This window comes from Cordyceps militaris (assembly GCF_000225605.1).
Source record: "Cordyceps militaris CM01 unplaced genomic scaffold CCM_S00004, whole genome shotgun sequence".
Lineage (NCBI taxonomy): Eukaryota > Fungi > Ascomycota > Sordariomycetes > Hypocreales > Cordycipitaceae > Cordyceps > Cordyceps militaris.
In genome coordinates, this window is record NW_006271972.1 from 657,507 (window position 1) to 679,931 (window position 22,425).

At 55.5% G+C, this 22,425-nt stretch overlaps 9 protein-coding genes across 9 annotated transcripts; 5 read left to right on the forward strand and 4 right to left on the reverse strand.

Annotated features, from left to right (window-relative positions):
- Positions 1 to 1,228: 1,228 nt before the first annotated feature.
- On the reverse strand, positions 1,229 to 2,733 carry CCM_05223 (Protein kinase-like domain; the record flags this gene model as incomplete). The annotated part of the gene is made up of 5 exons (XM_006670368.1): positions 1,229 to 1,413; positions 1,490 to 1,655; positions 1,733 to 2,037; positions 2,096 to 2,430; positions 2,483 to 2,733. 5 exons carry the CDS (start codon positions 2,731 to 2,733, stop codon positions 1,229 to 1,231), a joined length of 1,242 nt encoding a protein of 413 aa, XP_006670431.1.
- Positions 2,734 to 4,258: 1,525 nt separating this feature from the next.
- CCM_05224 (aspergillopepsin, putative) lies at positions 4,259 to 5,017 on the reverse strand (the record flags this gene model as incomplete). The annotated part of the gene is made up of 1 exon (XM_006670369.1): positions 4,259 to 5,017. One exon carries the CDS (start codon positions 5,015 to 5,017, stop codon positions 4,259 to 4,261), a length of 759 nt encoding a protein of 252 aa, XP_006670432.1.
- A 1,175-nt stretch (positions 5,018 to 6,192) lies between these two features.
- CCM_05225 (Aminoglycoside phosphotransferase) lies at positions 6,193 to 7,504 on the forward strand (the record flags this gene model as incomplete). Its single annotated transcript, XM_006670370.1, has 3 exons — positions 6,193 to 6,238; positions 6,271 to 6,847; positions 6,901 to 7,504. 3 exons carry the CDS (start codon positions 6,193 to 6,195, stop codon positions 7,502 to 7,504), a joined length of 1,227 nt encoding a protein of 408 aa, XP_006670433.1.
- An 874-nt stretch (positions 7,505 to 8,378) lies between these two features.
- CCM_05226 (uncharacterized protein) lies at positions 8,379 to 8,990 on the reverse strand (the record flags this gene model as incomplete). The annotated part of the gene is made up of 2 exons (XM_006670371.1): positions 8,379 to 8,630; positions 8,706 to 8,990. The coding sequence occupies 2 exons, from the start codon at positions 8,988 to 8,990 to the stop codon at positions 8,379 to 8,381; spliced, it is 537 nt and encodes a 178-aa protein (XP_006670434.1).
- A 3,670-nt stretch (positions 8,991 to 12,660) lies between these two features.
- CCM_05227 (transcriptional regulator, putative) lies at positions 12,661 to 13,452 on the forward strand (the record flags this gene model as incomplete). The annotated part of the gene is made up of 1 exon (XM_006670372.1): positions 12,661 to 13,452. One exon carries the CDS (start codon positions 12,661 to 12,663, stop codon positions 13,450 to 13,452), a length of 792 nt encoding a protein of 263 aa, XP_006670435.1.
- A 1,630-nt stretch (positions 13,453 to 15,082) lies between these two features.
- CCM_05228 (short chain dehydrogenase) lies at positions 15,083 to 15,964 on the forward strand (the record flags this gene model as incomplete). The annotated part of the gene is made up of 1 exon (XM_006670373.1): positions 15,083 to 15,964. The coding sequence occupies one exon, from the start codon at positions 15,083 to 15,085 to the stop codon at positions 15,962 to 15,964; it is 882 nt and encodes a 293-aa protein (XP_006670436.1).
- A 956-nt stretch (positions 15,965 to 16,920) lies between these two features.
- CCM_05229 (autophagy protein (Atg22), putative) lies at positions 16,921 to 18,594 on the forward strand (the record flags this gene model as incomplete). Its single annotated transcript, XM_006670374.1, has 1 exon — positions 16,921 to 18,594. One exon carries the CDS (start codon positions 16,921 to 16,923, stop codon positions 18,592 to 18,594), a length of 1,674 nt encoding a protein of 557 aa, XP_006670437.1.
- Positions 18,595 to 18,936: 342 nt separating this feature from the next.
- On the reverse strand, positions 18,937 to 19,884 carry CCM_05230 (uncharacterized protein; the record flags this gene model as incomplete). Its single annotated transcript, XM_006670375.1, has 2 exons — positions 18,937 to 18,998; positions 19,170 to 19,884. The coding sequence occupies 2 exons, from the start codon at positions 19,882 to 19,884 to the stop codon at positions 18,937 to 18,939; spliced, it is 777 nt and encodes a 258-aa protein (XP_006670438.1).
- A 1,980-nt stretch (positions 19,885 to 21,864) lies between these two features.
- CCM_05231 (uncharacterized protein) lies at positions 21,865 to 22,363 on the forward strand (the record flags this gene model as incomplete). The annotated part of the gene is made up of 2 exons (XM_006670376.1): positions 21,865 to 22,123; positions 22,185 to 22,363. The coding sequence occupies 2 exons, from the start codon at positions 21,865 to 21,867 to the stop codon at positions 22,361 to 22,363; spliced, it is 438 nt and encodes a 145-aa protein (XP_006670439.1).
- Positions 22,364 to 22,425: the final 62 nt, after the last annotated feature.

Here is a 22,425-nt window from a genome sequence, read left to right on the forward strand (position 1 = left end):
TCCCCGGAGGCCGCCACCACCCCGGCGCGCTGCACATGTACATCCACCTCATGGAGATGTCCACGACGCCCGAGGCCGCCCGCCCCGCCGCCGACGCCCTGCGCGGGCTCGTGCCCGACGCCGGCCACCTGAACCACATGCCGAGCCACATTGACATTCTCGTCGGGGACTACGCGGCCGCCGGGCGCGCCAACTCAGCCGCCGTGGCCGTCGACGAAAAGTACCTGGCGCGCGAGGGCGCCCACATGTTCTACACGCTCTACCACAGCCACGACTACCACTTTCTGCTCTACGGCGCGCTCTTCGCCGGCCAGTCGGCGCTCGCCCTCGAGACGGTCGGCCGGCTCGAGGCGAGCCTCTCCGAGGCGCTGCTGCGCATCGAGTCGCCGCCCATGGCCGACTGGCTCGAGGCGTTCCTCGGCATGCGCGTGCACGCGCTGATCCGCTTCGGCCGCTGGGACGATGTGCTGGCGCTCGAGGTGCCCGAGGACCAGGAGCTGTTCTGCGTCTGCACGGCGCTGACGCACTATGCCAAGGGCGTGGCGCTCGCGGCGACGGGGCGCGTCGACGAGGCGACGGCACAGCAGGCGCTCTTTGACGCGGCCCGGGCCAGGGTCAAGCCGTCGCGCACGCTGTTCAACAACCAGTGCACCGAGATTTTGAAAGTCGGCGCGGCGCTTCTGAGCGGCGAGATCGAGTACCGCGCGGGTGGGTATGAGGCCGCGTTTGCGCACCTTCGCGAGGCTATTGCGCTGTACGACGACTTGCCGTATGATGAGCCGTGGGGGTGGATGCAGCCGGCGAGGCACGCCTACGGCGCGTTGCTGCTCGAGCAGGGGCATTTGGACGAGGCGCTGGCCGTCTACAAGGCCGACCTGGGCTTGGACGACTCGTTGCCGCGTGCGCATCAGCACCCGCACAATGTGTGGGCTCTGCATGGTTATCACGAATGTCTGGTGCGGCTGCACAGGAAGGAGGAAGCAGACGCCATCAGTGGAGAGTTAAAGGCGGCGCTGGAGCTGGCCGATATTCCTATCAAGTCGTCATGTTTTTGCAGGACCAAAGTTTAGTGACCTTGAGGGAGTTATTTTGATGCAGATCCTCACTATGGTAATAAATGCGACTAGAATTACATTATATACAAAACATTGAACACAATCACTCCTGTTTGTCCTTTTTGTCCTGTTTGGCAGTCTCTATGCCATACATTTCTCCAAAGACTCCGACTTCATGTCCGCCCCTGTAGCCAAGCATCCTGGAATAGCTCTTTGGCGGTGCTGCGTCGTTCTGGACTCCACTGAAGCATCTTCCGCATAAATTCTAGAAATTCTTTCTTGTCGTCCCCGGTCAAAAGCGTCTCCCTCTGCTCCAGCGGTATCGATGTTGGCAAATCAATCCCAGCGGCGAATGTGCCTAGCGAGTTGGCCGTGTCAGCTGGATACGAAACCGAGAATTGGCGCACATGGTTCGTGTGATTGATGATCTATACCTTGATCTGAGAAAAATTTACTCGCCAGGCGGCCGCGCGCAAGGAGATCCTTTGGCGGAGGCCCTAGTAGCGCGATGATTTCGGCGAGATGAGCCCGCCTTCGATAAGCCTTGTGCTCTGGGTCAACAGCGTAAAACAATTGGTTTCCCTCAAATATATCCCAAATCTTGCGCTTTTGTTAGCGCGCTATTCCGTAATTCTTTGCTTTCAGGGGAGTTATTTTCTTGCCAAGAGGATGCTTACCATGCATCCGACATTCCAGATATCAATCTTGTAGTCCCACGAAGCTTCGAGTGTCACCTCCGGGGCGCGATAGATATGGGGCTGCACACACACATCGAGGTGCTCAACATGTCCAAATACAGCTGAGCCAAAGTCACATAAGACCGGGGGGCCAATTTCTCCTGGGGATTTAATTGCTCGAGAAGCGTAAATGGTTCTCCCTTCTACCTCCTTGCGTGGACAGGGACTATTCATCTCCTCCTCCTCAAACTCAGCGAAGACGGATAAGTCCTTGATGCCAAACATGATGTTGTCCGCCTTGATGTCTATCAGGATCAATCAGCCAAGCGGCAAATATGGCTCAAAGAAGGGGAGGACCCTTACCGGTGTGGATGATTTGACATTCGTCATGCAGATACTCCAGCGCCAGGAACAAGTCTTTTAAGACGAACCGCAGGCCAGAAGGTGGGAGCCTTCGGGGCGAGGTTCGACGGATGGCCGCCTCGATACTTCGCCACAGTGGCGGGTGCGCCAGAACCAGGTGTTCCCCTTCCGGTCCATCCAGCTGGAAAGAATCTAGTAGGGTCCTGACGGCGTGTCGACCTGGATGGTTAGATGCGCGCTGCTCCATACGCTTGAACATGGCGATTTCGTTTCCGGCGCCATCTCCAAGCGTCTGGGAGCGTATAAAAACCTTGAGGGCGACATGGCGTCGGCGGCTACATTCCTGGGTAAGCACCGTCCTGACGGCTTCTAGGAGCGGCAACATACTGTAAGTCGTGGGCCAGCCAAACTGTCGAGGTCGCGCCGAAGCCAAGCTTCCCAACCACCTGATAACGATCGACGAGCACTTGGCCAATACGCACGGGGTAGTAACGCGCTGGGAGATAGTCGGGCAGTGCTTCCTCCTCGACTGGGACATCTGCAGGTATTCGAGTAAAGTTGGGGTTGGCGAATATACGCGGTTGCAGTGGTGGGCGGTGTCGGCTTAATCGAGACCATGCTCGGGAGATGAATGACATGTTCGATGGGCTTGACAAACAGCGAAGAGGTGAGAATGCGAGGCACGGTAAGCACGGTCACAACCTCAAGTAGTCACCCCACTGTAAATCAGCACCGATGATGCGGGCAGTTCCACATGGCGTGCAATGAAGGGTGAGGAAAGCAAGCAGCAAAATGATGTTGTCAGCATGTAATTCGTACCTATGATGTACCTGTTATCGAATTTAGTGTAAATTAATAAATCAAGGGGCTGATCTAGCGCTAACTCAATGACTTCCATGCAAGTGGATCAGTATCAAATGCAGGCACAAAGTGTCAGCCAAAGTACCTAATGCAACACGGCGTGCCAAAATTCACGGTCAGGTACTAAGCAGGGATGGGCGTTTACCTCAAATTTGTACCTACCTTGAGGCCGAGGTGCGGTCAGCGGTCGACGACTTGCAATCCGCGTGCTCTCGCCTAACTAATCTTTCCACCTAATTTGTTTTGGAAACTGCCATGGTCGCACGTGATGTAGCGGAATGAGCCCAAACATGCATCCGTGGCCTCGCACCACAAAGCAGCGTCGACCTATCGAATCATCGAAACGAAGCTTTCAGTCGGACCCAGCCAAGGCAATTCATACAAGTTCCGAAGCCCGGATTTCTTCCTTCTTCTAAACGCCCCCAAAAGGATGTTGCGTGAACATTCATGTCTTCGACACTTCACTCGACCTGCACAGGTTTGGCGTGCTCTGGACTTTGCAATCTCAACCCCAACGACTAACCACGGCGCGTAGCTCCTGACGGCGACATCGCTGATTTCCTGCCCTCTCTTGTCCCTTCCGACGGAAATACAGCTTCACATCTTTCAATTGCTGAGCCCCATTGATGCCGTCTGTCTCGCCCTGGCAAGCAAGCAGCTTCTCAAGGTATCGACCATGTTGGAGATCAGGGTCCCTTCTGTGGCCAAGCATAGAAACATCATGCCGCCCCCCTGCCGTCTCATATACTGGCTCCTTTGGCGCTTTGAGCCTCAATGCGACAGTTATAATTGGCTGGGAAAGAAGAAGTTTGGCTTGTGCATCTATTGTTTACAATACCGACCGAAGAAAAAAGTCCACTGGAGGCTTATGGCGGCCAAGTATAAGCGGACCAGAGGAGTCAGCGCGACAGCGTGGAAGCATGCTGTAGATAGGTGGCACCGCAGAGGCGGCACACAGTGCCCGGAGTGTTATTGCGACGAGCTATATGCAGTCATTGACAAGTAAGGGCGAAAACGGAGGCCGCTCTATTTATCCCTGGGTTCCTGTTCTTGTTTGCACAACGCGCAAATCCCACTCGCTCCAAGATGGACAATGCCGCAGACGGAGTTCTACTTCATTGTATGAGCGAGGCAGGAGCATAAGAAACAGCCCAGAGACAGAGAAGAGGCGGACCTTACCTTGAGCACCTGACATACACAGGAAAGTACAGGATTGGATTCATGTTTTTACACTGTATGTACGTTATTGGAGTGACATATACTAGAGGCTATGTACATCTAGCGGGCTTCTTCTTCAGCCCTTTACAGGTTGCCAATGTACTTGCAGTAAACGTCATTGCCGTTGATACCGCAGTCCGTCTCGAGGGGGCCAGTGCCCTCCTTTGCCAGGTTGATGACGGTGCCGCCGGCGGGGGTGATGGTGCCGGAGGAGGTCGTGGCCGAGTTGTTGGTAAAGATGATTTCGCTGAACCCGGCCAGGTTGTCGGCAAAGTCCTCGACGATCCACTCGGCGTCGGTCTCGCAGAGGGTCGACGGGGTGCGGGTAAAGGTGTGGGTGGCCTTTTTGCCCGTCGTCAGGTTCTCGAGGATGGCGACGCCCGTCGTCTTGGACGAGGCGTCGACCTCCATGTAGACGCGGTCGCCGACGCTGAGGGGGAAGTCGCCAAACATGACGACGTTGTCCGGGATCCACTCCCACCAGGCGTCGAAGCTGCCGTCGCCGTAAAAGTCGATGCCCGTCTGCAGGAGCGCGGCCTGGCAGCTGTCGCCGTCGATGCCGACCCACGCGGCGCCCGACTGGTCGGCGCTGCCGCCCCGCGGCGTCGGCACCGTGATGGTCCCGACGACCTTGGTGATGCCCTTGGCGTGCCGCACGGCGCCCGCCCAGTTGGACGACGTCTGCGACCGGACGCCGTCGGCGTTGGTGTACGGCGCCCCCAGCCGCTGGTTGGTGCGGTTCCGGCGCGTGGTTGAGCGCTCGTGGGCGCTGCGCTGCCGGAGCTGCTGGGGGGCAGCGGCGGCGACGCCGGCGAGGGCAGCGAGGGCAATTGCAAACTTCATGGCTAGAGCAAGTGGCTGATAGGGAAAGGAGGCCCCGGGTGAAGCTTGTTTAGAGGGGATGGAGGGTGTACTACATCGTCATCTATCCTGGCGGCGTCCAACGTGGGTTTTATAGTCGGAGCACAGAGAGTATCATGGCCGGAGAACTGATGGCCGTCTCCGTTGCATGTAAGCCCGGCTACCGCAACTGGGAAAGATGACCACGTTCTGAAGCATTGGCGTAAACGCTGTTCAGTCCGGCTTGTTGCGAATAGGTAGTTCGGAGATGGCAAGCTTATCTCTAACTGCCTAGTCCGGAAGGTCGCATCTGCGGTCGCCCCTAGCTTGTCGATCATGCGGTGCCGAAGTGCCGGATCCGAGGCTGAAATCGTGTGCTGGGGCAGCTGCCGGTGCCCACTGACGGACTTCGGGCGGACGAGGAAGAGTAAGCTTTACCCACATGTCGCAAGTAGTTGGCGATCTCATTTTCTAGCTGATGTTTTAGTTTGTCCGCTATTGCCGGGCTGTCATCCACATGCCTAACAGAGCGAGTTGCCCCATGGTGAATGGTGTCTGAGCCAGCTACAGCGTCTTGACAATTAGTCACTCATCTATCAACAATAAGCACAGATTGGTACTAACAAGTCATTCGTCAGAATGCGGCTAGTCCATTCATTAGTAGTACTTGGTCAACAAACGGATGTGGATGATGTTAGTGTTGGAGCGTTGGGCTAATACTGTTGCCGAGAATAGAGACTCTTGTACAGTGGGGTAAAAAGCTTAGCTGTTTCGATTTATCCCCAAATTGTAGTGTCATTTCGCATGCATGAATCAATATTTGCAGGGAATAGTATAATATAATACCAAGTCTATGGCTCTGACTTGGGCCCATAAATAGCGACAAAGGCCCAATGTCCCAGACAGATGATGGGTCTGTGGTTATAGTTATGTATGAATGTGTTGTAGGAATCCAAGGTACAGATCTTTTTTTTCCCCAAGATTTCTACAAAGCCTGTGGTTTGGTGTTGGAATAAAAATATCGGATTTCGTTGCATCATGTAGCTGTGTCGTGACAGACAAAAAAACATGCTCTGCATTGGTAGTATTGTGTTACCTGTATCCTCGTAGTAAGCCGATCGGCGAATTGTGCTCTGATATATAGAAGACTCTTCGTCTTGAGAATTTACCACTCATCAATGCCAGAATTAAGAAAAGCCCTGTCGAGGCCAGCCGTCGACGCAAGTTTGCATCACCCCACAGTTGAACGCGGCCAGGGGAGCTGGCTTTGTCCTCTGTCCTCTGGTTCGGCAGCCTCAAACGAAACTTGCGTCCAACACCCTGCCAGGCTGCCACCAAACCGGCCTTGTCAATCGATTTTTCTCTCTCCGTTATACCACGTCGAAAGATGGCCGAATATTCCGCCGACGACGAGATAGCTGCCTTCTTCAAGAAGACGACAGCGACGCGATCCCAGTGCGAGACGAAAGCCCGCCAACTCACAGGAAGCAACAAGATCGAGCCAGTGGCCATTCAAGGCGCCTGCAGCTACACAGTGTACGCAGGCGAGCGTTTAGAATATGTTGTGCAGTGCCGCCTGAGCTCCCTGGCTCTAAAAACCGAATTGTCCGACCTAGCGACCGCTGTTTACGGCTCATTCGTGCCTACAGTCTCTCTACACGGGGAGCTAGGCCATGGCCAAGATCAGGAGAGCGGCAAGGAGCCACTACTGGTGTACCTCATGACACGAATGCCTGGCATCACTCAGCTAGATTTCATTTTGTCCCACGATGTCGCCCAGTCCTCTCCCGAATTTTTTCCCTCCCGGCAGTACTTTTTCGCCGACGTTGCCAGGTCCGTCTTGTCATGCACGCAGCCGGAAAGCGCCCACCTAATCTTTTCGCCAGCTTCCTCGCACGATCCTGGCTCACTCCGCAGAATGTGTCTTCCGAATACCGTGATAAATTAAAGGCAAGCTACCTTTCCGATCTTCACGCACTTGAAGAGGGTCTCCCAGAAAGATTCAAGCCTGCTATCCAGACTTGTCTGCGTTCTCTGGACGACATCATGGCCCTGCCGATGGTGCTCCTCCACAAGGATTTTGGCTCCTCCAATGTGCTGGTAGAAAAGGATTCATGTCACTTGACAGGTGTGATCGATTGGGCCGAGGCTTCCATTGGCCCCTTTGGAACAAACCTTCATTCGATTCAATCATTTGCCGGCTCTATGCATTTGCGCAATGGCTGGACCAGATTTCCGGATTACGAGGCTTTTGAGCAGCGGTTCTGGTCAACATTAGGTACGAAAGTCGGCGGTCTATCCGAAGAGACGGTCATTACAATCAAGAAGGCAAGGGTCTTGGGCTTGTTATTGTCGCACGGATTCACCAGTCGACTCGCCAATGAGGCCGCGCCTGCTCCTCTCAAGGACGACGATCATGGTCGCTACCACACCATGTATTTGGATGGCTACCTTGTCAATCCCAGTACAAAAATGGATGGAGCTCCCTGATGCTCACGATTGTAATGACATTGATGCGCTCGTGGCAGCAGTCCTCCCACTGGTGTGTCTGACGAACCAAAGTAAGAAAAATTAAAAGAATAAGAAATACTAGAATCGCACCAGAGAGGCTCTGACAAGCTTCCATTTCTCGCTGTTGTAGGGCCGGTCACACACAAATCTTAGGTGATCTAGTCATGTGACTGGGTGTCCTACTTTGGCACATTTAGTCAAGGCTTTTTTCATCTCGACCAATCCGTAATACCCCGTTGTTCTTGTTCGTGTACTAGTACCTTGGTAAACCCCTAGGAATAATACGAACAACCGGGCCGCTCTCCGATGATCGCGGGCCGTGAGCGGGCCACCGATCATGGCTTTCCTATTCAGGAAGGCCGGTGTTGGGCATGCGCGCAGACGTGTTGTCATGGGGCTCTCGTGTTGAACACGGCAGAATGATATGAGCAGTTCCTCTTTTTTTTCCTTTTTTCCTTTTGGCGAGGTTCGGATGAGGAAATGGTCATGCCGGCCCTGCGAGCTGAACCAGCCCTACACACTGGTGGCAGCACAGCATGGCGCCCGTGCCTCAAGCCAAACGAAGTCGGCTATGCGACGGGTACATGCTCAGTCACACAATGTTGTCTTGTGAAGAACAGTCAACTCGAGCAGAGAGCGAAAATGCGATTCAAAAAAATAATATTCACATAGTGGTGCAACTGTTAGCCACTCGCTAAAAAGTCCAAGGTAATATGGGTATATATAAGTGCCGAAACGCCGCCCAGGAGGATAGAATGACCAAGAAAAAAAGAAGAAGAAAAAAAAAGAAAAAAAAAAGAAAGAAAAAAGAAAGAAATCGAAATAGACAGAGAAAGAAAGGGTGAAAGGGATGCTACCGGCCTTGCGAGACGGTGACATAATTATTAAAGTCTCGAATGTGCCTCACGGCCCTGGATCTGTAGAATCTCTCGGCCGCCTCTCTCGATTCATGTAGTGGCCGCGCCCAAACCGGGATATTACTCTCGTCGTTTAGGAACTGGACGATCCCCCAAGGCTCACTCAAATCTTCCTCGTCGAAGAAGTCTTCTTCCCGTCCTGAGAAACCCTCATCAACATCGATGTGGCTAGTGTCGATCATGAGTATCTGGATCTGGGCATCGACGAATAACAAGAAGCAAAAATTAGAAGAAAAAAAGAGAGAGATTTACCTCATACAAACTTGGGACAGCGTGTCGCTCGGCTGCCGCCGGGCCGCTCCGGCCCCAGAAATTTGTCGCTCGTTTTCCTCGGTCAAGCCGCCGCCGGCTTGGGCCGTGTGCGCGGCCTGTCTCTGCGCATCCTGGTCCCCGCGCGGGGGTTGTACCAGGGTGGCTGCTGCCGAGGATGGGGCTCCGTGTTCCGCTGCAGAGCTCTCCCTCTTGTCTGAGGGCTGTCCTTGGGTTGTAGAGCCGGGCATGGCGACAAAGCGGTCCTTGAATGCGGGGGGGACGGATGTCAGCGACATAAAAAAGGGCGGCCCGGGGTGGATACATACTGTTATGGAAAATGGAGACCGTAGCTTGGTACTGTTGACCGGGGAAGGGGAAGATGCAGATGCAAGTTCGAGATCTTGACTGGCTCTGGGGTCGCTTTTCTTGCAGGAGAGATGCCAAAAGCTTGGGGATGAGCCAAGGTCTATATAGAAAGCGCACGATGGGTGTATGGGATGGCGGCCTGATGGCTGCCATTTTCAGATGACGGATTGCCATCAACAATGGCCCTTTTTTTTTCTCCCTCCCGCGCGTCGTATTCTAAGCCGCAACTTTTGTTTCTTGTCTACTCAGACGCCCATGCTTCTTGGGCGCCCAAAAGGTAAAAAAAAGGGCAGAAAAGAGAGGCCCGTCTGCGTTGATTGGTTGGGTCCTGTTCCCCGGCCGCGAGAGGGCAGAGAAAACAGTCGTGTAACACGCGGTGTAGAGGCCGATGAGTTGTTTTCTCGGCGGCGGTAGACTTGATGCTGTTGGCAACTCGATTTAGCTCAAGAGAGAGACAGACAGCAGCAGAAATGAGCCACCAAGCGGCCCGTCCAGAGAAAGCCCAGTACCGCGCGCGCCACGTATCATCCAAACTACATAGACAGACAGATGTGTCGCACAGGGCCCAACCGGGCCAGGAACTTGTCTACAGGTGGCCAATGGATTCTCGCCCCCAACTCAGCCCGGAATGGGAATGTCTTTTTTTTTTCTTTGAGGCCTGCAGAGGGACTAGCGGTCAAACTGCACATGGAAGAAGCTCACATGCATTGTCTCATGTTTGCGACAGAGTATACATGACAAAGGTGGTGTGTCATGGCGAAGCCGTATCCCGTTTGACCGAGCTTTGACGAGCATGATGAAGTGGCTTGCGCTGCGAGGCTGTATCTGAGCCAGTCTGGGTATCACATCACGCATCAGTAGATACGAATGCGTCCGTACTCGTCGCAAAGCCTGACCGCAACTTTCCCATGTATACACATTGGCCGAGCTCTTTTGCTTTTCCAGAAGGGTAGCACCCACGATGCGGCGCACCTTGACCCCGCGATATGACGTCGGCAGCAAGCATGTACGCTTCGTCGCGCGACACAAGTAGCAAGATCCCGTGGGTCCGGCATAGAAGCGCACCCCCCCTCCCTCCTCAAATAGACGGTTAAAATACATTGTACATGGGAGGTGCCCAACCGTCAATACGCTTGCGGCATAAACAGCCGAGTTCCCACATCGGTGAGGAGACTTGTTCGTCCCAGGCCACAACGTGGGGGGGGGGAGGGAGAGAGACGCCGACTCTGCGAAACCTTGAAAGGTACGCTCATGGCGAGGCGGGTGGCAAATGTGAATTCCATCCAGAGCCAAGATGTCCATTTCGAGCCTGTCCGCACGCGCGGTTCGCAAGAGACGGCATGACCAAGAAAAGGTCGGGCAGAAATTCGGGTTGCACCGCACACATACGAATCTGCCTGCTTCTCAACCACTGCATCTTTGCAGTCCTTCTTTTTTTTTTCTTGTCTTTCTTCTTCTTTTAATTGTGAGTCCGTAGTAGCCAAGCTAGGTTGCCAAGTGGTCTTCGGCAGATCAATCTTATCTGCAGAGCCTAGTTGCGTTCTGCACAACTTTCTTGACAAGACATTTTTTTTTTTTTTTTGTCGGACAGAGCTGCAAGGGCAGAGCCGCAGAGAAGACTTTCCTCTGCTCACTTCTTCTTCTTCTTCTTTTTCCACGACGGGGACCGATGCAGATGTGACGGGCTTGCTGCTGCACGGCCCCATTCATAGCTTGATGAACGTGACACGTCTGTTGATGACCGGGCAAAAGAAATAAGAATAAAAATAGAAATAAAAAATAAAAACCGCAAGTCGACCTGCTGCTGTACAAGGTGAAAAGAGGCGCCAAGCAAGTGCGTGCAAGTGCTGGCCAGAGTGTTCTGGTCCCATGACGATGTAAACGAACGCTGTGAACAAGAGAAGAGGAAAAGGATCTATTGGTCGGAAAGAGCCATGGATTTTGCGCCAGCCAATGGATAATTACAGAATGCGCGGCGGAAGCGGATCTTGCTCCGCGGATGCATCTTCAGGTCTAGGCGGATAAACGCCTCCATGTCGCAATGTCAATTGTGATATATACCCTTGTCGCAAGTCGATACCCCTTGTCACAGGAGACAACGTGCCGCCTTTACTCCGGTGCACTGCAACAGCATCGTACTTTGCAACGGCGAATGCCGGAGATGCATGTACGTGATATTCTGCAACATCGCCGTGCCCTGCTGCGCGCGTGGGGGACTGGGAAAGGGGATAGATAGATGCATCGCCAGGATGCCTGTGTCGATCCGCGAATGTACTTGTAGGGCTCTGGCTCTATTTGTTCTCCCATGTCAATAGACTTGCTCTCCCATGTCAATAGCAGATAATTTAGGATGGGCTTGCTGGATGGATAGTATATGGGACAAGCTGCATTAAAAAATAAATGTCTATATTGTGTGACTGCTTCGCCTGGCATTCTTTTGCTTCACCACCATCCGGAATCGGGAGGGAGCCTTTCATCCCGCGAATTAGGAAGAGAGGTACAGTAACTACCACTACACCTGCCTTGCTGTCTTGCTTACCGCGGAGGGGAATACAGAGTGACGGAAATCGACCCGGGTCCATACCATCGACTTGGAGCCTGATCCGAGACCAGCGACGCGCCGTTGACCACTGTTGCTGGAAACTACCCGTGGCGATAATGACCGCAAGACATTCCACGCGAGACAGCCACAAGCCTTGCATAGAGAAGCGATGACAATTTCAACGACGCGCAAAATGTCGGCAGTTTGGCCGTGGCCAAAGACCGGCCCAAAGAACGCACTTCCCACTTCCTGACCTCTATCGCGTAACGCTCCCGGTCCGATGACTTGCGTGGTGGTTATTCTCGGCCCGATGACTCGTGGTGTCGCGCCCGGACCGATGCAAGTGCGCAGCCGGAAACCCGCGGGCCGGTCGCCGGGGCTGCAGGTCGTCGTTGCCCATGACAAGGGCGCCCACTCTACATCGACAGCGCGGACCAGGATCTTATCCGTCGCCAATTGCGCGCTCCGCGATTGGTTCCCGGTGAGAATATTTCCCGTGTCGGCTGATGCTGGCCTGGACTTGCCCTTGGTGCGGACGAGGGACCTGCGGAACAAGTGGCCCGCCCTTTGAACCTTGACGGGTCACTAGCTACAGGCGAGAGCATACAGACGTGATGCGAGCTTGCCAGGCAGATGGGAGCGACATGAACGAGGGAATGCTATTTCAGGAGTCGTGGCGTGAGAAACTCGACTGGACGGGCCGACGGAGGTCCAGACCACGTCTATTTTCTGTTGCTGCATCCCCGGCTGATGAAACAAATAGGCTGACGAATGGCACACAATGATTCATTTTTTGGGTCATGTCGCAAGCGCAGCTTTACTACGCCGCGTTATTGGCTCCATTGACCATTGCGACGGTTTAGATTGGTCCGGCGCCGGCCCAAGGATATCCACGCCCTACGGCGCACACGCCGCGACTCCAGTTCCCCACCGACCTCGACAACCTGCTCAGACGAAAGGGCGTGGAGAGAGAGGGAGGGCCGTAGAAAAGCTTGAGCCTGAGAAAATCATCTCCGTCCGTTCCACGCCCATCTTCTCTCCATCACACACGGCCCATCATGTACTTGCGCTCCGATCACGCCGACGCCGACGTCGCCACGCTGCGCAGGCTCATCCGGGAGAACCCTCTGGGCATCCTCACCACGGCGCTGCCCTCGGACAGCTTCCCACTGCTGCAGAGCTCGCACATTCCGTTCCTGCTCGACGTCGAGGACGAGTCGGGCGAGACGGAGCAGGGCGTGCTGCGCGGCCACATGGCGCGGGCCAACCCGCACAGCAAGGCGCTGGTGGAAGCGGCGACCGCCGCCGGGGCATCGTCGGACGGGTCTCTGCCGCACGAGGTGCTGGTGCTGTTCAACAGCCCCGTGCAGCACTACGTGACGCCCAAGTTCTACACCGAGACCAAGCCCGCCACGGGCAAGGTGGTGCCGACGTGGAACTACGCGGCGGCGCAGGTCTACGGGCGCATCACTGTCCACCACGACACCGCGTCGTCGGCCGCCGCCGCGCGCTTCCTCAGCAAGCAGCTCGCGGACCTGAGCGACATGAGCGAGCGTGCCATCATGGGCTACACGGGCGAGGGCGCGGCGCCGACCGCGTGGAAGGTGGCGGACGCGCCGGACCGGTACACGGCGCTGCTGAGCAAGGCCATCATCGGCATCGAGATCACCATCGACCGCCTGCAGGGCAAGTTCAAGATGAGCCAGGAGATGGGCGACGGCGACCGCGCCGGCGTCGTCGCCGGCTTCAGGGGCCTGGGCACGGAGCTGGGGGACCGCATGGCGGCCACAGTCGAGGAGCGCGCGGAGCTGAAGAAGGCGAGGAAAGCGGCGACGCAGGAGGCTCATTGAGTCACGGCGGGCGTGGCAAATTTGTGTACAATCTCTGCCCCTTGTTTAGAATAGAGTAAACTCTTGATCGACTGGCAGTTATGTATGTTGGTCTCTGCCTCGTTATAGCGGCGCGCTATTATTCATTCAAATTATCAAGTCACGTATATCCCCTGGAAAATATGTGTCAAAGCCGAGAAACTTGATTACCGTCATGAGATATCTCTGGTCCTGCACTTCCATCGGTTGGAGGCATTGACTTCTTGGCGATGGCAATCGTTAACACATCATCCATGCGCCTGTGATGTGTGTCCCAGTAAGCCGCACGACAAGAGGAAGGACGGATGAAATGCAATGCCAAAAACAAGTCGACGTATAGTCGGCAGCATGTCAGTCGAACGGCAAAGCTCCAACTGCGCCGATGCGTAGCCCTCGGCCAACTAGCAAGTAATACGGTACTACCCTGACAGCGATAAGCAACCACATTTGCGGTCAGCAGTGTGCTGGCAGTGGATCACCAGGTCTCGGCGCGCTCGGTATCCTCTGGAGGGGGGCGTGAGATGATCGGTCAACTAGACCAACTGGAGTCTGGCGGTGATGGATGCGGAAACAACGAGCGAGATGCGGAGCATTCGGCCAAGATTTTGCACGAGTACGGATACAGGGCCTGCCAACAGGACCCCCACGCGGCTGGGTATAACTTATAAGCGGGCAACGGACCCGAGATGCATGTTGACTTGGGCCGGCGTCGGGTGACTGGCCAAGGGAGCACACTGTGTCATGTGTGTACAAAGTACAGTGTACTCAGCATGTTCTCTCGCAGCGTCTCTGCCTGCCACACATGAACAAGGAAACACGGATGTGTGCATGGCCGGACACGGCTGCCCTGTACGATGCGTGCGTGCCAACAAGAACCCATTGCGCGACCTGCTTGAAGGCGGGTGGGACGACACAAGGTTTGTGCTGCGCCAATCTCTCTTGGCACCACATTATTGTATTTACTAGTCTCATCGATGTACGGTGGAGGATACTTGGCTGGCATCTCCACGAGCGGGCGGCCGGGCCCGTGGGGGCGTAAACAAGCCCTGATTGTACATAGTAGTGAATCTGGGGGCAACGATTTAGTTAGACTATGCAAAGAAGCTTATTATTGCGTACTTGGCGGGAAAGCAGCCGCCCGCAGGATAGTAAAAGGGGAAATAATTAAACAGCAAAAAAAACGTGTTGTAAACATCCACTGTACCAAGCCCTCCCCGCCCCAGAGGCGGCCTTGGCGTGAGGGGGGGAAGCCAATGAGTATATGAGAAAAGAGGAATTGACGGACCGCTTGAAAAAGGCCAAGCCATTGACTGGACTTGTACACTGAAAAATTGGAAAAAACAGGTGAGAGTGCCAAGAGGAAAAGGGGTTGCGTGGCCTGCACCCATATCAGCCTGGGGCAAACCCGCAAAAACAGGTGCCTCCCCAACCCTGGATTCTCAAGCAAACAACGTCTGCTGTTCCTCTCATCATCACCACCTTTTCTGTTTCATCGGATCACGGCAAACCACATCATCACGCTCCGCACTCCCCTTCGCCCGATGCGGCGTCTACCTACGATACTGCATCTGTCAGCGTCTCCGCCTCTGCCTCGGCCGCGCAAGCTCGCACAATGGAGGTCTTTGGGTTGAAGAGCCAGTCGCTGCGGTACAGAATGGACGGCCTCGGCAGCGTGCAGCTCTATCTCACGCCGCCCGACTACTTTGACCTGTCACCTTCTCCGGCACCACACCGCCATCTACACGCTGCCGCTGCCATGTTTACGCCCGTCCGGCAAAAGACGACGCTCGTAGTTGGCGCCTCGCGCGGCATCGGCCAGGAACTGGTGCAGCAGCTCGCGCAGCAGCAGCCCGACGGGCACGTCATCGCCTCTGTGCGCAGCGGCGCCGTTTCTGATGGCGGGCGGCCGCTGCCCAGCAACGTGCGGTCCCTCACGCTGGACCCGTCGTCGGGCAAGTCGGTGCGCGAGGCGGCGGGCAGCGTCGGCGCGCTCGACACGCTCATTGTGCACGCGGCCGTCGAGGGGCCCGACGAGGCGCGGCTGCTGGGCACGTCGGACGAGCGCATGGCCGAGTACATGGACGTGGGCGTGACGGGCGTGCTGCGCGTCGTCAAGGCCTTCCTGCCCGCGCTCAGGGCCCGCCCGACGCGCCAGATTGTGCTCGTGTCGTCGACGTCGGGCCCGCCCGCGCGGCAGGGCGACGATACCAGGCCGGCGGCGGCGGCGGCTTCTCGCGGCGGGCCGTACGCCGTGTCCAGGGCCGCGCTCAACATGGTTGCCGTGCAGCTGCACAATGAGCTGCACGGGTCCGACGGCTTCACCGTCGTGCCCATCCACCCGGGCGGCGGCGCGACGGACACGGGCCGGATAGCGGGTGAGGGGGGCTTGTCCGTCGCCAAGAGCGCGGCGGGCATCCTCAAAGTGGTTGGCAAGCTGACGCCGCAAAATTCGGCGACCTTTTACAATTATGACGGAACGACGCTGCCAGGGTAGATGGCGGCCTTTTGTGTCGAGGGGGCGAGGCACATCTTGTACATGTATTCAGGACTGCATTTGTGGGTAACGGAGAATACACGGCCTTCTTTTCTTTGAGCAATGTCGAGTCAGCATTGTTCGCTAGTGCCTCGTCGTCTGGGAGTCCATGGTAAAGACGTACGGCCGCGTTCGCGGACACCATCGGATGAACTTGGCCGCCAGGGATGAGCTAGCGACCGAAAGCAGCTTCAGCCGCTCGAGCACCAAGACAATGCATGCACCAGCGGTCCCGGTAGCTAGGTATCACCTACGAAAGTACGGATACCAGTAAGATGGATATGCGTGGACTTGTACCAGTAGGTAGTGCAGATGCGCAGCAGTAAAAGAAGCCCCTGCCTGACCTGCTGCACCATCCCCATCCGCTGCAACCCTCTCCCCAGGTATTTGGGGACACCGTGACACCCGCCACCTGCACCAATATGCCCAATTCGCGACGATGCGCCATTTTCAACGCACAGCTTCTTTGCATCGTCAAGAGCAGCAAACAACGAAACCAAGGCCATTTTCGCGCCCCCCCATGTGACGTAGGATAACGGATTTTAAAGTGCCACTAACTCTCATGGCCCTGGGCGCTTCCTATCACCGTCCAGCGCCCGTCGCACTAAATCCGTACAGCGCACTAACCAAAGCCACAAGCGTGCAGGCGTGGCCCATCGCACCTGGATCGGGCCAACAGGAGGACGAGGTCGCCATGCACACGATCCCCGTTCAAGACGCAGGTGTCGCCGGCAGAAAGATGACTGCGAGAAAGAACTTTCCCGCATCGGCCCGCCGTTTTTGGCCCGCCTTGATCCCCATCTCTTGCATCAACACCATCAACGGCCTGCCTCCCCCTTCGTCCGGTCGCCCCCAGCCAGCTCTTTTGCCGCCTGGGATGACAAACGCGACTCGCCCGCGACCCATTGCATCCCGCCATGGATCCCTTCCGACACTCTGAGGAGGAGGAAAAGGCGGCCATCAACGACGAGAGCCGCCAAGTGCAGCACGTGGCCTCGCCCTCGTCCGCGTCCGCTCGCGAGCACCCGCCGCTCGCTGCCAAGGCCTCGGACGATGAGCTCCCCGGCACCCAGCGGCGCGGCCTGGTGATGCCCGCGCTGACCGACACCGACGTTGCGACCACGACAAAGTCTGAAATCTGGGCCTGGTACACGTACTATATTGGCGCCAACGGGCTCGCCCTCTTCAACTTTGGCCCGACGGCCTTTCAGAACCTGCTGAGCCAGGCCGCCGGCGGCGACACGGGCCTGCTGCGCTTCGCCGGTGCCGACCGCGACGTCAACAGCATCGTCCTCCTCGCCAACGGCATCTCCTTTGCCCTGCAGGCTGTCCTCTTCCTCGTCATTGGCGCCTGGGCCGACTTTGGCACCGGCCGCCGCTGGGTCCTCGTTGTCTGGTCGCTCGTCGCCTACGCCATTGGCTTCGCCTGGCTCGCCGTCCACGACCCGGCCAAGTGGCAGATTGCGGCCGGCCTGTACATTGTCGGCCTGATTGCGTACCAGCTCACGCTAACGTACTGGACCGCCGCGTTTCCGTCGCTGGCCCGCAACACGCCGTGGATCAAGGACTCGCGCACCGCCTACGAGAATGACGAGATTACCCTCAAGGAAATGGACCGGCGCGACGAGCTGGAGCGCAGTCGACTGAGCAACGTCGGCTTCTATGTCCAGTCGGTGGGCGAAATCTTCATCCTTGCCGTCATTGTCGGCATCATGTATGCTGTGCATGTGCGCCGGAGCACTGAGGACAACAATTGGGGCCTCTCGGTGCTCATTGCCTTTGCCACTGGTGTCTGGTTGCTGCTCTCACTGCCCTGGTTCCTCATGGAAAAGACGCGTCCGGGCATGAAGATTCCACCCGGACTCAACATTGTCACCGTCGGCTTCTGGCAGCTGTACGAAGCGGCCAGTCAGATGTGGCAGCTGAAGCAGAGTCTCATCTTCCTCGCGGGCTATTTTCTGCTCGGTGATTCTCTCAACACCACCGTCACGGTCATCTCCACGCTGCAAAACCAAGTCATTGCGTACGATACCCTGAAGCTCACCTATCTACTCATCGTCGGCATTGCTGCGCAAGCTGTCGGCATTGGTATGTTCTGGCTGATTCAAAAGCGCATGAACCTCAGCGCCAAGACCATGTTCAACGGCGTCATGGTGTCCATCTTGCTGCTCGATGGCTGGGGCATGATTGGCAACTGGACCGGCAGATTCGGCTTCAAAAACGAGTGGGAAATCTGGCTCTACCAGGCCTTTTACGGCCTGGTCGTCTGCCCCTGGTACAGCTACTCGCAGATTATGATTTCGTCCGTCACGCCGCGCGGCCACGAGTTTCTCTTCTTCTCCATCTTCAACATTATTGGCAAGGCCTCGAGCTTCATCGGACCGCTGATCAGCAGCCGCATCATTGACGCCTCGCCGGGCGGCACGAACAATAGCGCGCCGTTTTACTTCTTGTTCGCCCTGAGTCTGCTCAGCGCCGTTGGGCTGTGGGTGTTTCTCGATCTCGAAAAGAGCGCGCGCGAGCAGGAAGTGTTTTTAGCCCAGGAAAAGGCCAGGATGGTTGACGATGGTAGCGATGTTGCGGCGGCGTGAGTCGCACAGGGGCGTGGAAATACGACTAGAGTGTATAACACTGCACCATCCCGAAACAGGCACAGGCTCGAGGCCAAACTGCCGATTATATCAGGTTCCCGGCACCGGAATCAAGCGCCACTTTTTCTGTTTGCTATTTGCTGTTTGTTTGCTATGCGTGGAGACGCCAGCCCACTGGCGGAGATGGTGGTGCGAAATCACGGCCATGGTGCAAATATTCCAGCGAGCAGTAACTAGAGAAGCCTTACTATACCTGCTTAGAGGTATACTATAAGAGTATGAATAAAAAGGAATAATAAATCAATTTATTAACCATCGAACTAGAAGCATATACCTTTCATATCAGTTTTTTTGTATTCCAGTGCTTGTCGGTCGGTTCATGATGTACCTAGTGTTGAAGAGCGCTAGTTACATTCCAGCCTTAGAATCGCATGAACATATTGCCTCGACTGGGTAAGTCCTTTGAAAGGCTAAGTTTGTGCCGGACTGGAGGACGATCAGTATGTACGTACCACTTTGACAATGCCATGTCCAACAAAGACAAGGAATCTGCGAGGGGGGCGCAGTCAACATACCTGATTCTAGCCGTGTTTGAACTCGAGGCTGGCCTTCAGCAGACTGCTGCCAAACATGGCAGCACCACAAGGCGACCAGCATCTCAAAAGAATCCCGTTCCAGACTTGACTTGACTTGTAGTTTCGACGCAGATCCGTCCTCTTGCGGGATTTCTTCCGCTACCACATTTCCTTGGGCATCGGCCCATATGAACTGATCGCCCTGAAGGCTCAACGTAAACACCGCGTCTGCATCCTTGACAAATTGCGGGAGCTTATAGCTGCTCGTTTTCCCCGACAGGTCGAGTGGAAGCGTTTTCCAATGCTTTCGCAGAGTAGACTTTTTCATCCCCAGGCTACCAAGCCCCGTCTTGGACGAGACGCGTTCGACGTAGTAGTGCGGCGAGTCCGACGGCACGCCTTCCAGTCCGCCCGGAGCCTTGTGAATATACCGGAGGTTGTAAATGTGTCGAGTGCGATCGGGGGCCTTTTCTGTCGCTTGGCCATGTGCTTTCACTACCCGCTCAAAAGTGACCTCGGAAGTGGCATGAGACAGAGTGGCGATGCCGCGATTCAGCCGATAAGCTGCGGTTGGAGAGACACCTTCATGGTGTTGCGTGGTGATGGTTTGACCATCTACCGAGAGGAGAGATGGAGGTATGCGGTCGCTTGCTTTCCCATCCACAACGTCCTGGTAGGATGGCGGTGGCGAGCCGTTTATCTCATCAGCGGACATGATCCAGCGGGTCGTACTAAATATTGAACGCTTGGAGCATATGCTGCAATTTCAGGCACCGGAGGGACTCGTGTTATATGGTAACGAAGGATGATAATAAGCAGGATGGGAACGAAAGAAAGAGAGTTGCGGGTGAGGATAAATGAGATCTTTTCTTTGTCCTTGCTTAGGTAATGACTAGATGTCGTCCCCGTTCGTTACAGACTGATAAATGGTCGGATATTGCCATCCCGGGACAGTAGACATAAAGAAGAGCCACACCCATAAAAAGCCCACGGCACGCCTCCACCAGCGTAGACATGGCGATGCCGCTATATCCGTGTGATAACCTCCCGCCACTGGCCCCGTGAGAGCCTTGACGAAGTGGAGACGAGAAAGAATCACCTCCATCGTACAAACAAGCCAATTACAAAGAAAAAATATACACTCTTGTTTGAGTGAAGTACGGCGAGTCTGTGACCAGTTGGCCACGGCGTGGCAGAGGGCAGAGAGGGCGAATATCCAGAGCGGCTTGAGCATCTTGCCGAATGTCTGGTACCTTGAAGGCATCGACGGCATGAAAGACAAAAATGGAACAACATGTAAGCGATGCCAGAAAACACCCCAAAATCGGCGCAACGAATATGCTTCAGACAACTTGCCGAAGAGACCAGGCCATTCATCCGGCTGGCTCAGCTGGAAAACATGAATGAACATGGCCGCCACCATGTCATGGCCCACCTGCAAGCTGAAATAGGTGTTCCATACCCAATAAACGGAAAACAAGGCCCGAAGTGATATGCTCTTGACCGTCATGGTCCTAAACGACGGTATCAGGCTCTGCATCTCCGGTCGAAAGTCGAACATGGTAACACCAAGCGACATGACCACGCGGTCAGCCAGCGTGGCAATGACCAAGTTGCCCAGGCACAACCGAAAGCATCGACCAACTCGTTGAGCGGCATCTCTGGTTCGCCAAGGATTGTGCCGTCGGCCGCTTCCCTTTTCCCTGTCCACGTTCGGGGTCGCCGGCGGCGGCTGCCGGGTAATATTGATCCATGCCACCACGGCGAGTCGCAGCCGATGGGGAAGGGCCCCGGCGCGCCGGTCGATTGATTGCCGGTGCACGAGCAAGGTGGAAGTGGTGTGGAACGCGAGGCCTATCGTGAATGGCACGAGCAGCGCCGGCCAGGACTGCAGCGCGGCTGGATGGGCCGTCAGAATGCAAAGGTACGCAACAAGGTGTAGAGCCGTGAACACTGAGCGGCGGTGGTTAAAGGGCTCCAGCACTGCCAGGATGAAAAAGACTCCTGCTGCGGCAAAGAAAGCTATTGGGTGCAGCTCGAGTCGAAACGGAAACAAAAGCTTTGACAAGTCCATGGTTGTTGAGCTGGCTTCGTCTGGCTGGCGATGCAGGAGAGAAATCTTGATCAACCAATCTACCGCCTTTCACTGGATTAAATACTTCACGTCAACTAAGAAAAGGAAAAGGCTGGCTAGTTTCCATTCTACTCTCAAACTGTCCGAAAATCTCTGACAAGTAACAGGGTTCTCATGTTCTCGGTCCCTGTCAACAGCCTTACTCGCCTCGTCATGATGGATATGACTACATTGAGAAATTTCAGCACCGGCTCCTTGCGTTCAATATGTCGTATGACTCGGGAGATTCTCTCTCACCAGGCTTGTCATTTTCTACCTTCGGGTACCAACGCTTGCCGTCTTGACCGGCCTCAATTTGACGGCCTCGCTCGTTTCGTTCAAGGGCATGATGAGGACGGAGCGGGAGCACTGTATCATCGATGCTTTCCACAGCCTTCCACAGTAAATATGCCACCCAATCTGGTTCTGTAGCCGTCTCTATGAATTTTGCAAGCCGTAGACAACTATATAACCTTGGGGGTTTCCCTTCTCTAGACGTCAACCCACAGTCCTCAGTCCTCAGCTACAAGCCAACCACTAAATTACATCCCTCAATTACATTGTCTTTAGAAAACTCTCGAGATGCCTCTTGCCGCCCTCATTCCCGTCCTTGGCATGGTTGTCGGCGACGCCCTGAGCGCCACTGGCGCCGTCGTGAACTGCTACGCTCTTCACCACTGTGAGAAGCGCAGTGTTCCTCCCGAGCAGCCTTTCGCCACCGTCATCGAACATGTCAAGCATGACGCTGTTGGTCCTTGCAACGTTCCCCAGTACAACTTTGATCAGTGCCAGGACCAGCTCCGTGGCGTCACCGTCACCACCTCCATTCCCGCTGAAGGACGTAAGTGACCCTATCTAAATCAGATCGGACTGGTTCTAACTCATCTACTCGCCCAATTCAGAGGCTCAGTTTGACAATATCCCTCCTGCTTGCATGAATCTTGCTGGTGTTCTCACCGGTGGCTGTGGCGTCTCCGGCCCTCGTCCCCAGCCTTGCGGCTCTGCTTGCCTGCTGTACACCGGTCTCTCGGGCGACGATCTCAGCAAGCTTTCCCAGGTCCTTGCTCCCTACGCTCACTAGATTGTGTCAAGCTCCGACTCGCTGTATATCATGGCTAGGTAGTTAGCTATCTATGTCTCTTC